Source organism: Arvicola amphibius, chromosome 5 (assembly GCF_903992535.2).
Source record: "Arvicola amphibius chromosome 5, mArvAmp1.2, whole genome shotgun sequence".
NCBI lineage: Eukaryota > Metazoa > Chordata > Mammalia > Rodentia > Cricetidae > Arvicola > Arvicola amphibius.
Window position 1 is genome coordinate 49,664,905 of NC_052051.1, and position 15,005 is coordinate 49,679,909.

Genomic DNA, 15,005 nt, shown 5'->3' on the forward strand with positions numbered 1-15,005 from the left:
GATTTAGGGCTACTCAAGGGTAGCACTAAACCCATGCTTCAAAACATAAAGTGATTTTACCACTTTGCAAGTGTGTACAAATATTTGAAATTCATGAATTCAAGGAATTTAACAGAACAAAATAAAAATCACATATATGTATGCATTCCAATTGTAACTGCTTTAATCTCAAATAATTGTGCATACTCATTTTTTCACTGAATTTTATCTTCTATTATTTTTTACCTTTTGCATGAGTTAGTAAAAAGCACCCAAAGGAATTAGCCCTTAAGTAGAAAACCCCTACAGTCCAGCTAGGAGAACCTTATTATGGAGTTTGAAATTAGCCCTAGCTGCATGACTTATTGTGGAGAGATAGCAGACACTTTTAGCTCCTTCTTTGAGTGACAGTTGTGGAAAGGGGTGGTTAGGCTTCTTCACACTGTACAGTATAGTCCCTGACTTAGAACACAGTAGACTGTGAAAACGAGAAAGGGTTTGGAAAACTGCATCCATGTTTCCAGGTTGAAGGAGGGAAAAACTAAGAACTTGTCCCCAGAGTCATTTACAGACAGGAACAGAACACGTGCCGTAACGGCCGCTTAGATTCTGACCTTCCCCCTGATTCTGTCATCTATGGTAAAGCTCACTGGTTTTCAAATAAAATGAAAAAGCCAAAGTCAATGGCTCACATAGAAGCAGCTATCAATCTCTTTAGCTGAATTCCATAGCACTCGTCTTCCAGAGCTGGCAGGTTCCTCTACACACAATTTGCATCAGCCATAGCTTAAATGGAGGTCCATTGTTTTCACATTGGAAACAGTCACCAAACTCTTGCCTATTGGTCAATGAGGTTAGATCTCAAAGACTATTTGGAGAACAGATGCGGAAAGCTTGGAGTGACCCTGTCACCGACATTCAGCTACACTGTCACCTCCATGCATCCTTTTTTATCTACGCCACCACACATGACCAAACACACGGTGTCGACGCTGTCCGCTTACTAGTAATGCTGGCACACCCATTTCCACTGTGAGTTTCAAATGCTTAAGGCGAACCTTGAGTGTGCACTTTGCTGAAGTTAATGCCGCTGGAATTAGTTACTAGCTGTAATCACTAGATGAAAATGCAAGCCCTGACATTTTAAGGAGAAAGGGCGGCTGGGGCTTGAGGGGAAAGTGGGGTGCTCCAGCTGAAAGTCTTGGACATAACTTCTCTCTAACTCACTTCTGCTTCCTCACATTTATGTTCCTCATAAAAATAAAGCAACATAGAAGTTCCACGGCAGAGACCCTTGGAAAGATCTGTCGTCGGTTGCCCAGATCTTTTGTAGGGGACCAAAGAATCTAATACAAGCTCATTAGACTAAGGATGGTTGAAGGCACTGCAGACTCCCTTCGGTTTTAGAAACACACAGCTGTTGATGCTCAGAAAGTAGATTCTTAACCAGTTTGCACCATGACAAAGTCCTTTCAAAGGCAACACAGCTAATAAAGGCAGATCCCGCCTCTGGTCCTCAGACTCGGGGGCTGGTGGTTTGGTGAACCCCTACTGAGAGCTGCATGCAAACGTCTGCGGAGTTTGCTAGGCTAGGCGAACAACACATGTCAGCCCGAGGACTGTCTGCGAAACGTTCTCTTACTAAAGAACGCTTTGGATTTAGGCCACGGTGTAAGTATTTTCCACTGCCTTGTGCTGTCAGTTCCAGCCATAAGATGAGTACACTTGCCCTGTTCTCACAGATACTTTAGAAACTTGGTGCAGAAATCCCAATGTAGAGAAATTAGGAGTTGGTACTGCATTGCCCCCCGCCCCAGAGGAAAGGAGAACATGCCACCAAAAGGTGAACCTTAAAGAAAACAGAAAGCTCTCACCAGGGCTGTAATAAAGACGTCACTTACTGTAACTGTTCTTCATCTCCTGGGTCCCCTTCACTTTGCCTCGCTTGTCAATCCTCAGATACCACTGTGTGCGACAGAACAGTCTCCTCACCCTTATATCCCCTCCTTCCATGTAATCATAACTTCGCGTGTGTCGTTCGGGGCTCGAACAGTTCCCATTTGTAGCCGTTTGCTCCGGAGTCATGTCATTGCATGCTAAAGACATAGTGCCCACTAGACAGACAAGGTGGAGGCAGGACCTGTAGAGCAGAGGTGGCAGGATCCATGTCAGCATCCATTTGCGCATTATAGTGCAGTGCTCCGGGTGTTCGTGAATAACATAATGAGAACCGAATCTTGGGTTGACTGCTACTCGTAGGTCATGGGCCTCCTCCTGTCTGGGCACTGCCGATTGCCTTGAGAAAAGGTAGTCGCTCTTTCCAGACTCTTAAGTTTATCTCTTAGCTTCAGATACCAATAGCAGGATTCCTCCTTCAGTAACACAGTTGAGAGATGAATCCTTATAAACACAGCTTGCAGCAAGTCCAGTCGCTGTACTGCCGTGTGCTACTTGACTTCTGTTCGCAATGAGAGATAAAGAATGGGGAGGGGTGGGGAGGAGAGAGGAAGAGAAAAATTGGTTGTATAAATTTCAGTGGGTAAGTAGTATAACACACGGTGTAGTTAAGCACTGAAGGCACACTTAAAACACCTTCCGCAGAGGGTATTAGCATCTTTGCCACTCTGCATGCAAATTCAGAAGAGCCAGGCATTAATGGAGAGACATCACAATAAAACCACACCATTCATTCCAGTTGCTGTCTTGCTAAGAGCTCCCTGTACTTAGAGCTATTGACTCAAATTGAGGTTTATAGCCACTATCAGTAGAAGAGAAACGCTGTCCCTGGATTTCATTAGCATACACTTTTACATTTGTGCTTAATAATTATTTCCCCCTAAACTGCCCATATTTTTCAAGTTAAGTGTCGGGATTGCTCTGGAGAGCTTCCAGCTTCTCTTTCCATACATACTCCAGCACATTTCTGTAGATATTTACGGTTCAAACGCCTTTTCCCCCCCCCGCAGTACCGTAACCACAGAAAGACAAAACCTTTCAGAAAAGAGTCAGCGTTGCTGTAAAGACAAATAACAGTAACTTACTTGTTCTGTTTAGAACAGCTGGGTACACAAGAGGTCCGTGTCTGCTGCCTGCCTCGTGCAACTTGAGCCTTTCTGCTGTAGCTACAAACTATTTCTCAGCTGAGAAATCCTCCAGCAGAATCATAATTGTTTCCATAAATCAACAGGCAAAAGGGTTTTCTCCGTGTGTGAGCGCGTGCGCTTGTGTGTGTGCGTGGAGCCTTTTATTCAGAGATTTTTCAATAAATACCTTTGCTGACCTCATTGGAAGCAATTAAAACTTAACCAGTGAGCTGTTTGTTGGATGAAACAGCAGGGCTAGAAGGAGGCTTGTGTAATGCTGAGTGGTCATAAGGGGGAGCTATGAACACGGCTTATGTTTAAATCTACAAGTGGGCATCTGCTCTGTGGAACCAGCCCTCTGATTCTCAAGCAGTTACCAGGAGAAAGGGAAATAATGTTAGACCTCTAAAACACAGCCGCTGCACAGACCATGGAAACATTTCCGAGAACACGTATATAGGCTTTTAAATAGTTAGACAATCTTTATGTTATTTTTTTTAGTATTATTCTCTCATATATTATATCCAGACTGCAGTTGCCTCTCCCTCCTCTTCCCCCCATTCTCTCCACCCATCTCCCTGCCCCTCAGATCCGTGCCCCTTCCATCTCCCCTCCGAAAAGAACAGGCCTCCCAGGGACATCAGCCAAACACGGCATAACATACTACAGTAAGACCAGGTACATACTATCACATCAAGGCTGGACAAGACAACCCAGTAGGAGGAAAAGGGTCCCATAAGTAGACAAAGGAGCCAGAGCCCTCGCTCCCACTCTTAGGAGCCCCACAAGAACACCAAGCTACTTAGCCATAACATATATGCAGGGAACCCATATAGGCATAGAGGAACCCACACAGGCTCCCTGACCTTAATTGGCTTTTTGTTGTTGTTTTTTAATGGGGGGGGGGTTGTTTGGTTGGTTGGTTTGGTTTTTTGCAAGTAGAATACAGGGGATAGTCCACTACTCAGGGTCTGAAAGCAGGTATTCCTAAGCAAGCAAGGACATATCTTTTCCCAGGTATTACACCATTGTGTGTGAGTCTTTAGGCTGAGAAGATCTAGCTTCCTATTGGATGGAGATTCTAACAAACGGTGTGGCCTTGGACCAGTGACAGGACTTCCCCGTGGCTCAGCTGCTGCTTTGGGTATCAAAATCAATGACCACGTCTCATCGGGCCGGTGCTGCTCTGTCACTTTAACATCCTGTGTCTTGTGATTTATTTATACTGATGGCTCACGGAAGCAAAGGGACACACGTTTGGTAAAACCATTATTCTTTTAGAAAAATGGTTTTGCCTTGGTGTTTGACTTATGCCCCCTTGAGAGCAACCGCATAATAAATAACTGATAAATCCAGAAGAGAATTTAAGGTCATTAACTAATGGACGTAAGAGAGCCCTTTTGCTTTCCAAAATGAGTTCTTGCCTATCCTTTACTGAGCAAGCCTGTATTTTATATTTAGCATGAAGCCATTGTATCATCAGTCCAAATGAGTATTTAAGAAGACATGTACTAAAATTCCCTTTTCCACGTACCCCCCCAACCACACACACACACATACACACACACACACACACACACACACACACACACACAACTTTGCACTTAACATACACTACCACCAGGTGGTGCAGGTAGACCAAACAGAGACCGAGAACTAAATTGAATCAATGGAATAAGTCTGTGCGCCCCTTTATGACGGTGCTTGTCGGGGAGGGAGTCAACAGCGCAGCATATTTTAAACATACCCAGTTGTCCTTGATTCGTAAAATATTGAAGCACTGGGTCTTTAAAGCAGAGGAGGGCGCACTGTTCTATAACCGCATCTATTGACAACTAGAGGGCTCAGAACATCTCAATATGTCTTGCCCAAGGGAAGGGAAGGACACATGATGCTGTTCTTGTCTTTTTAGCAATGTCCCACAATCTGGGGGTGGGGGGAGGCTCGCAATGAGCAGATTCTGAATTCCTAAGAGCTGGCATTCCCTCCAGAGCAGTGAAGACTAGGCAGTCAGTTCTCAGTGCACACTGCAGAATGCGCAACCTCTCCATAAAACGTGCTGCAGAGAAGTACCTGCAGTCGTGTTGAAAATAAGTTATAAAGTTATCTGAGTCATGTCACTGAGCAGGTTCATATCAGGCAGGGAAGTGTACCGATGGTTTAAATTCCTTTGGGAGTTATTGTTCATTTCCTTATTGGAGAATAATCGATTCAAGATGGGCCCACGATGGGGCAAGGAATTTCCCTCTCGTCCTCTCTAGTCTTCCTTGTTGGAAATGGTTTTCAATGAGCGGGAAGTCTGGTTATCTCGAAGTGGGCTGCTCTCATCGTCTCTGAGTTACCAGGTGGCAGCCATCTTCGGTTTCTTCTGTCCCTGCTCACACAGCCACGGAGAACACAGAGCGCCCTGGAGACTCTGTTCTTCACTGTTTCCAGACAGAGACCACTTCATTCTTAGTTGGACATTTCTCCATCTTGTGCACTTTAAATCTGTGGGGAAAAGATCTGCATCTGAAAGCAGGTGATGGTGGCGCACACCTTTAATCCCAGAACTCGGGAGGCAGAGGCAGGTGGATCTCTTTGAGTTCAAGGTCAGCCTGCTCTACAAGAGCTAGTTCCAATCCAATCCAGCTAGGGCTATTACACAGAGAAATCCTGTCTCAAAAAAGAAAGGAAGATAAAAAAAGATCTGCATCTTTTCTTCAAATACTGACATTTAAAACATCCTTAGAGGTGAACGTCAGCACCTGGAAAGCCTCACACAGAAGTGGTATCTCATACTTGCCCCATGTGCTTTGGGAATAAATTACATTTAGAAATACAGAGAGCTTCTTTCATGGGATCAATGGCCGCATTGACCACCTTCCTCTTCCTGAGCAGTCTTCGTTGCGGTCCTCATTCTGGGGACGGGTAAACGGTAGAAACTCTGGCTTGTGGAATCTTATGTTTCAGTGTTCCATTTCTTCACGTTTATACACACAAGCTATATGCATGTATACACGTGGTCTTCACTTTTTACCCCACCCCTTCAACATACAAAGTGTCGTGACACACAGACGCTGTTTTACGTGATGCTTTTATTTTCACTTAGTAAAAATACAAAATTTCCCATCTTGGAATTTAGAAAGCTCACTTGTTCTCTAGAGTCGCATGCTTGTCCGTTGGATGAGTATATCTCAATGTATTCCAGCCAACCTCCGTGAACATTTATCTTTCATTCACATATTTTACTGTAAAAATATTATAATGAATGCAGTTATAAATATGCTATCTTATGGCACACAAATATAGCTGTAGGGTCAGTTTCCAAAAGCAGTCGAGACATCTGTCTTCCAGTCCCAGGTAGGATAGGGACTCTCGAAACTGGGACTCTTTTGATTAATTCTTATAAAATGACTGTGTATGTTGTGCCGTGCATCTGCCACTGGTTCCAAACTCTGTCCCCTCCGTGTTCTGCAGCTGACCCCACACTAGGGATTTGTCGTCACCATTTCCTGTGTGGTTTCAATACATAAATCCAGCCTTGTCTCTGGATCGTCCTGTGCAACCAGCCTTACTTATCATCTTGATTCATCCAATGGAACAAATATTTATCCACTAGTTCTGCGCTGCCAGATGCTGGGTCAGCCCTCTGAAGGCACAATGGTGAGTCTTTTGGAAGTGACCCCTGCCCTTCCAGAGTCTGCATTCCAGCGAGAGGACAGCATAAACAAGGGGATCTGGGGATGGTACGGGGCAGGGAAACCAAGATCGTACATTCCGTGAATCAAAGGAAGGGCCATGCTACTGCTCACAAGCGAGAGCCTGAGCAGAAAGAGCAGTGTGAAGCTGCACAGGCAACCAGGGACTTGACATTAGAAGCCGTGTACACTGCAGAAGGAACTTGGGCTCATTTTGAAAAGAATAGAACACAAGAAGACAGACCTATCTTTCATCCATCAGACAAACATGATGGACCTGGTCAAAGACAGTAATTTAAACTCAGAAGAAAAACCATGATGGAGCAATCCTGAGGTCCTTGATCGCATAAACAGCTCGCATGCCTTTGGCATGATGCCGTAACATTTAAACACTAATTGCACATAAGATGCAAAGCGTGAGTCATACATTCAGCATTGCGGTGTGCCTGTGACTCAACTTTTAAATATCTCGGTTTACAAATGCCATTTGAGTCTTTGTATCCCCGAGTCTATAACAAAATTTCTTCGTTTAACTTTGTATTTATAAAAACTCTCTGAAATGCTAGTCCAAATTTAAAATTCTTCAAATTGTATGTCTGACTTTAGTTCTAATGAAAGAGCTATCTGGGACTAGTGGGCCACTGTTTGAGACTGGTTGTAATTTCAGTACAACTGAGGCACCCGGTTGCCTTGTTCTTGGTGGCCTTGATCCTCCAGTCCTTAAGTTACTTTGAAACTTGAGAAATGTCCTCCTTGACTGGAGCTATCCAGTGCTGCCTGGCTTTGACAGAGCAGTACGCTAATGGAGGGCTTTGCAACTGGGCTTATTACATTGTTTCTACAAGTTATCATTCTTAGATTCCACATTAATCATCCTCATAGCAATGCAACAAAATTTGGAGTAGGGCTAGTTAAAAGCATGTTTTGCAGATGTCAATGTGTCAGAAAAAAAATGTTTTAATTTTTTTATTTCATTAGTTTTATAACTATGACTTGTCAGTACTGGATGAGCTTTTTTTTTTTGTTTTTGTTTTTCGAGACAGGGTTTCTCTGCAGCTTTAGAGCCTGTCCTGGAGCTAGCTCTTATAGACCAGGCTGGTCTCGAACTCACAGAGACCCGCCTGCCTCTGCCTCCTGAGTGCTGGGATTAAAGGCGTGCACCACCACCGCTGGCACTCTGGGTGAGCTTTTAAAAGTGGAAGATACAGGTAATTTTCCAAAGAAAGACAGGCAGAGTGCTGTAGGGAAAACCTGTCTTCTGATGAGGTGCTAGCCCTAGCAGGCTAGTCCCTTGAAAAGGGGACACTGTTCACAGAACCACAGACAGAGACTCTTTCTGGGAAATTAATCCTTCAAAGGGAGCTCTCTAGTCAGGAATTCCCTCCAAAGAACTATTACCAACCAGAGAGGAGGGTTTGTTAAGACCACAGCTAGCACGTGTTCTGACATTCACGTGGAGACAGATTTGCCTTTCCTGAAGAGTTTTCTGTCTGTGTACAAGACAAGCTACGCTTACCACATGCTTCCCCACCTTACTCTCCCTAAGCCCCGGTAAAGCCTCATGCCTCTATTCCTGTCTGTACTTCAGGGGGCCACACAAGCTTCAATTTGCTGGGGTTTTTTGGAGAATCATTTTGTGTGCAACTCCTGAGCATACACATGTAATTCAAATGTTTGGTTTCTTCTGCTGATCTTTCTTATAGTGATATAGTTCATGCCCCAGCTAAGGAATCTTGAAGGATAGCAAGAAGCTGGTTTTGACTTCTCTGTAATAGTCAGTCTCTGAAGGATAGATAACTGAAAACCAGTGTATCCGTGTAAAACTTACGGTCGTCACAATGTGTGGTAGAAAAGAGAAGGGCAACTCTTACTCACCTATAAGCCTGCCATCCAGTTGGATACCCATGCTAGCTTTAAAGATTATTCAATGTTTTTTCTCAGTGGTATTTCATTCAAATGGACTGAATCCTTCTTATCCCCCTAATTGATTACAAAATTATCAGTTCTTCCACTACAACTTTTTTCATGCCTGTTTCTTCTTGTCAATTATTACTTCCATGTCCTAGGTGAATTCTTTGTTACTACTTACCTTAACAGTTCAGGATTCATCCCAGGGAATGGTGCTAACCACAGTGGGTGTGTCTTCGCACTCAATTTATCTACTCAAGACAGCTCCCACAGGCATACCCGGGAGGCTCTCAAGTGGGGCTGGAGCTCATCAAATTGATGATTTAGACTAATCATCACAACCATCCTCATCAACTTGACTCCCAAATGCGTCACGTTGAGCATGACCACCCACCACATGGATAAACCGCCGAGTTCTGCTGTCGTCTAAATGTAGCCTGACCCCCTTAACCACAGCTGGGTCATCTGTGTGCTGGCCCTGGGGGGACACGTCTAGGCAGTGCCTTCTGAGGATCAGAGAAGCCCCTACATCTTAGGCTTTCTGCCTTTTAGTGAACTTGGATCTTCACAAGATGGAACCTCTGATGGGTAATGATTTTTATCTCGGGAAATCTTCCCTATTGTCCCAGGGCAGCACAGGAAGTTTCTCTTCGGTGGCACTGACCTCTTCATCACTTGCAGATGGTTAATCAGCCCAGCCTGAATTATTTCCGGCTTTGAAATTTCCTCCCCTGAAAATTTAATTCATTGTCTTTAAATTCAATTTCACTCCAGTTCTCAGGACACTGTCAGGATGAAGTCGCATTGCTGACCCAATACCCCATGGGTGGCCCTAGTCCAGTCCGTGGTAGGGTTCTTTTCCCCTTTGACATCTCATGAGCCAGCTGTCCATGGGTTGCATTTCTCTCAGAATTCCTGTCCCCCAAGCCCCCACCAGCAAAGCCCATCAGTCTCTCCTTCCAACACACTATGATATCTCTAGGGCAAAGTACCAAACCGCAGCCATCCCAAAGGTCAAGTTTATCCACATGGTCATGTTTATCAAGGAAATAACCCTACTCCTGGTAACAAATTTCCATTTGGAAACTTGTTCTGTTGTTGATACGGAATGCACTAACAAAAACAGCCTAAGGAAAAATCAGCTTATTTTGGTCAACAGTTCCTCAGTAAAGCCCACCACAGTGGGGAATTCCTGGCACCAGGGGCCTATGGCAGATGGTCGTATCAACTGCACTCAGGAGGCAGGAAATGGTGAACGTGGTGTCTGCATCGCTTTGTCTGTTTTATGTAGCCCAGAATCACCCTAAGTGAAAGGGTCCTCCTACCTGGATTACCCTAACCAAGATTGTATCCACAGTGTCCAGAGGCTTGTCTCTTGGGTGAATCTTGATCTCATCAAGTTAACAGTTGAGACCAACATCACACCCATGATTATCAGGAAAAAAAAAAAAAAGTCGATAGGCTACTATTCTAGCAAATGACAGAAAGGAAAGGAGTGACTGGAATCATCGGGTCACAGAAAGCCTTCCTAAAGAGATGGTATGCAAGCCAAGAGCTGGGCAGTAAGAAGAAATCAGAGGGCAGAAAGGTTCCAAAGAAAACCAAAGTTGAGAGGTCAAAATGAGCATACCGTTTCCTATGGAGATAGAATGATCACAGGGAATAAAGGGGAAAGCCTGTGAAACCAATGTGACTTTGAGATTTGCCCCACCTCTTTCAGCCTCTCCTTGTGTATGAGCGTGAGCCACCACTCTGCGAAGCTCTCGAGACGTGCCTTTTGCTCATCTAGGAGATGACTAAGGTGTAAGCAAGGAGACTGATGGGTGACTGCGGTTAAAATCCAAGTCAGAGGTCATGCCGTGGACTGGGGTTACAGCAGGGAGGATGGAAACAAACGGGCAGACATGTTAGAAGCAAAGCTTGGCGGTGGGTGACGCAAGAGTGAGAAAGGATCCGAGTTAAAGTGAAGAGGCTTGCCGTGTGAAAATGGATAAACAGCAGTGTCCTTTGCTGAACTGATAAAGACGCCATCTACACTGACTGTGGACTTCTGACTTCCTTGAAATGAACTGGTCACACAAGAGTGTGGAATACAGAAATACATTTGAACAGTATCTGGCAATATTGAAGACTTTTCTTGTGCTGTGTTGTATATTTTACTCAAATGTTGAGAATGAGGGCTTGGAGCGAGCTCTGGGGGTAAAGGACTGCTGCACAAGTGTGAAGACATGATCTCAGATCCCCGTCCCTTGTGTGAAAGTCAAGCAAGGCAGAAAGACGGGAACCACAATGCTGGTGTGGATACAGGAGCATCCCCGGAGCTTACTGCCAGCTAGTCCAGCAAAATGGCCAAAGCTGGACTCAAGAAGAGAGACCCTATTTCAAAAGCCAGATGGACAGTGATAGAGGACGATGCTTGACATCAACCCCTTATCTCCACACACACACACACACACACACACACACAATACATTAAGATCAGCCTTTCCTCATTTTTATAATTAAGGATGTCTCTGATGACCAGAGTATGATATATTCCAGTATTAAAGCAAATGGAATCTATGAACAGTCAAGACTGTGCTATATGACTTTAACATAAGAGACTAAACTGCTTTAGTTCTGTGATTTGAAGCCATAGTTGAGTCTTGGGGCTGTCCTCAGATGTTGAATGAGTGCTCAGCTCAATCCCTGTGCTACTGAGAGTCCAATTCCTTAATAAAAACAATGTTGGAATTTTTAAGAAATACTTAATATCTTCTGGTCATTTTTCCTAAAATAAAAGTGCCTTTATTTTTTACATTTCCTTCCAAATAAGAAAATATATCTGTTGAGAAAAATAATAGTAAAAAAATACATATAAGCATGCAAAACAAAATAGATCACACAATGAAAAGAACATGATAAAAACTAGAGAAACTTCTCTGTCTAATGCCAAAACATGGCTCACTTGAAAAAAATAATCATGTTATGTGAACTAGAGCAAGAGCAGCCTGACTTAGGTGGGTAGAAAGCAGGGGCTGCCCACAGCCCCCAGAGATTTCCAAGCCTGAATGAGTTCATTAAAGTAAAAAGTTATAAAATATTTTAAAAGAAATGGGGCTAGAGAGATGCTCAGGCGTTAAGAGCACATACCATTCATGCAGAGGATCCAAGTTCGATTCCCAGCACTCCTGTCAATATATAACAATAACTCCAGCTTCAGGGGATCCAACACACTCTCTGGCCTCTGTGAACACATGCACTCACATGTACACAAGCCACTCACTCCTCCCCAACACACACATATAATTAAAACACACAAACACACATGCATACACATAATTAAATGTAAAATAAATATTTTTAAATTATTATTCTAATGATGATGGTGATGATCTATGGGCGTTTTGCCTTCATGTATGTCTTTGCACCATACATTTGCCTAGTGCCTGTGGAGGCCAGAAGGTGTTGGCTCTCCTAGAACTGGAGCTACAGATGGTTATGACCTACCATGTGGGTTCTGAGGGTCTAAACTAGGTCCTCCAGAAGAGCAACCAGTGCCCTTATCTGCTAAACCATCTCCCCAGTTCTCAAAAGTAAAATCTTTTTAAAAGGAATATTGTTCACTAATACCAAGCACTATTCATATGATAAATAATAGTAGATGAAGCTTAACCAAATCTGTAAAAGAATATGGAAAATATAGCATATATTTAACTTAAAAAATAGATACAAAACTACTGAAAGATGCCTGACAATTGCCTTCCAGTGATGATATTTCATTTGTATGTAATAAATAAAGCTTGCCTGAAGGACAGAACGCAAGCAGCTACCAGTCAGCCATAGAAGCGGGGCAGTGGTGGCTGACGACTTTAATCCCAGGATTTGGGAGACAGAGGCAGATGGAGCTCTGTGAGTTTAAGGCCAGCCTGGGCTACACAAGATCAGTGCAGAAACAGATGCAGGTGGTGGTGGCTCACACCTTTAATCCCAGTACTGGGGAGTCACACGCCTTTAATCTCAGCACTAGAGGGGAATAAAACAGGAGACAGAGGCTCAGGGCTCAGTCTGCAGTCACCCAGCCTTAGGTAAAGATAAGATTTTTCTGGTTTCTTGGCTGTTTTGATTCTCTGACCTTCAGCTTGAAGCCCCCAGTATCTGTCTCTTGGTTTTTATTATTCATGTTTCACTTTCCCTCTTAATAGTTCTGAACCTCCCACGGCAATGGCTGCATCACAGAACTTTGTGTAACCGTGGAAGCAACAACAAAACAGAAGACCGACTTCAACCCAAACTCGATTTGAATGCTAACAAATCCCAAACGCAGACTCTTTTTTCTCTTATTACTTAAAAAATAATGTTTTCATTTGTGTTCTTATTTTCATTCAATTCTTAAACAATTTTTAATTTGCTTCTTGGTTTCTGTCCTGACCCAATTTTCATCCAGTTGTGAGTTATTCAGCTTCCATGAGTCTGTATACTTTCTGCTGTTCCTATTGTTGTTCCTCCATGGTGGTCAGGTAGGCTGTGGGTGTGAATTCGGGTTTCCTGTATCTGTTGAAGTGTGCCTTGTGTCATAATGTGTGGTCAGTTTTGGAAGAAAGCATGATGAGCTACTGAGAAGAAAGCCCACATTCTTTACAGTTGGGGTGGACTATTGTGTAGATGCCTATCAGGTTCGTTTGATTTATGATGTCAGTTAGCTCCAGCATTTCTCGGCTTAGTTTTTGTTTGTTGGCTGGAGTGGAGTACGTTAGTCACCCACGATCACTGTGTTACTGTCAATATGTGATTTTAGTCAGGGTCATTATGTCTTTTCTTTTTTGGATCTGTGTGAATTTCTGATGGTGTATAACTATTTGGACTTGAGATGACCTCTTGGTGAATTTTTCCTTTAATGTAGTGGTTCTTGGTTCTCAGCCTCTGGGTAGTGCCTTCTTTGATGGTTGAACGACCCTTTCACAGGGATTGCATATCATATATCTTGTCTATCAGATTACGTTACAATTCGTAAGAGTAGTAAAATGACAGCTATGAAGTAGCAATAAAAATAATTTTATGGTTAAGGTCACTATAACACGAGGAACTGTATTAAAGAATTGTAGCATGAGGTAGGTTGAGAACCACTGCTTTAATGAATATGCAGTGTCTATTTGTCCTGGTTAATTTTGGCTTGAAGTCTATTTTGTCAAATATTAAAATAGCTGTATGCCTTACTGCTTCTTGGGTCTGTTTAATTGGAAGACCTTCCCCTCCTTTTACCCTAAGGTGACGTCTGTTTTTGATGGTAGGTATGCTTCTTGGATGTAATAGAAAGATAGATTCTTTTCCTAATCCAGTCTGTTACTCTGTGCTGTTTTATTGTGGAATTGAGACCATTAATTTTGAGAGTCATTAATGAGGAATTAACGTTGGTTGCTGTTTGGTTGTAGTGGTGTAGGTCTCCCAGCCCCCTTTTGACTGACTCTTCTGGGATTGTTTATTTCTTGAGTCCTCTTGCTGTAGTTAACCTCTTCAGACTGAAGTTTTCCTTCCAGTGCCTTCTGTAGAGCTGGTTTGGTGGCCAGTAGATCCTTTCATTTGTTTTTGTCATGAAGGGTCTTTCTTTCTCTGCCAACTGTGGTTACTAGTTTTGCCAATCTGAACTGGCATTCAAGGTCTCTTAGAGCTTGTAGAATATCTATCCAGACGCTCCTGACTTTCAGAGTCTCCAACTGAAAAAAATCATGTTATTATAATGGGCCTACATTTAAATATGTCTTGTTACTTTTCCCCTCTGGCACCTTTTAATACCCTTTTTGTTCTGTATAGTTAGTGTTTTGATTAGTATGCACCATGAGGAATTTCTTTCCTAGTCCTATTTGGTGCTCTGGATACCTCTTATGCTTTTATAGGCAACTTCTTCTTTAGATTGGGGTGATTTTCTTATATGATTTTGTTTAAAATACTTTCTGTGCTTTTGATCTGGGTTTTTGGATCCTTCCACTATCCCTATTGTTTGTTGTAGGTTTGGTCTTTCCATGATCTCCTAAGTTTCCTGGTTGTTTTGTGCCTGGATATTTTTAGATTTAATATTTTCTTTGACTGAGCTATCCATTTCTTCTAGCTTGTCTTCAAGACCTGACATCCTCTCTTCCATGTCTTTTGATCTGTTTGTGAGACTTACCTCTGATGAGTTTGTTGAGTTTTTCATTTCCAGCTTTATTCCAGTTTGGGTTTTTTGTCGTGATCTATTTCTTTGTTAAATTCTATTTTTGTGTCTTGAATGCTTTTATTATTTTGTTCAACTGTTCGTGTTTTTGCGGTCTTCATCAAGGCAGGTATTCAGATCCTCATTAAGGTCCTTGTACCTAGTTACACTTGCTATTTCCAAGTC

General features: G+C 43.0%; 2 protein-coding genes across 2 annotated transcripts in view; one reads left to right on the top strand and one right to left on the bottom strand.

The window, feature by feature from the left end:
• Fgf7 (fibroblast growth factor 7) overlaps positions 1-2,166 on the bottom strand; it is a 50,298-nt gene extending 48,132 nt beyond the window's left edge. The window contains exon 1 of the mRNA XM_038329980.1: positions 1,881-2,166. Coding sequence (XP_038185908.1) covers positions 1,881-2,166 — 286 coding nt within the window. The remainder of the gene's footprint in view (positions 1-1,880) is intronic.
• The window catches only part of Fam227b (family with sequence similarity 227 member B), a 161,971-nt gene that overhangs the window by 111,614 nt on the left and 35,352 nt on the right, over positions 1-15,005 (top strand). The gene's annotated exons all lie outside the window — the stretch shown is intronic.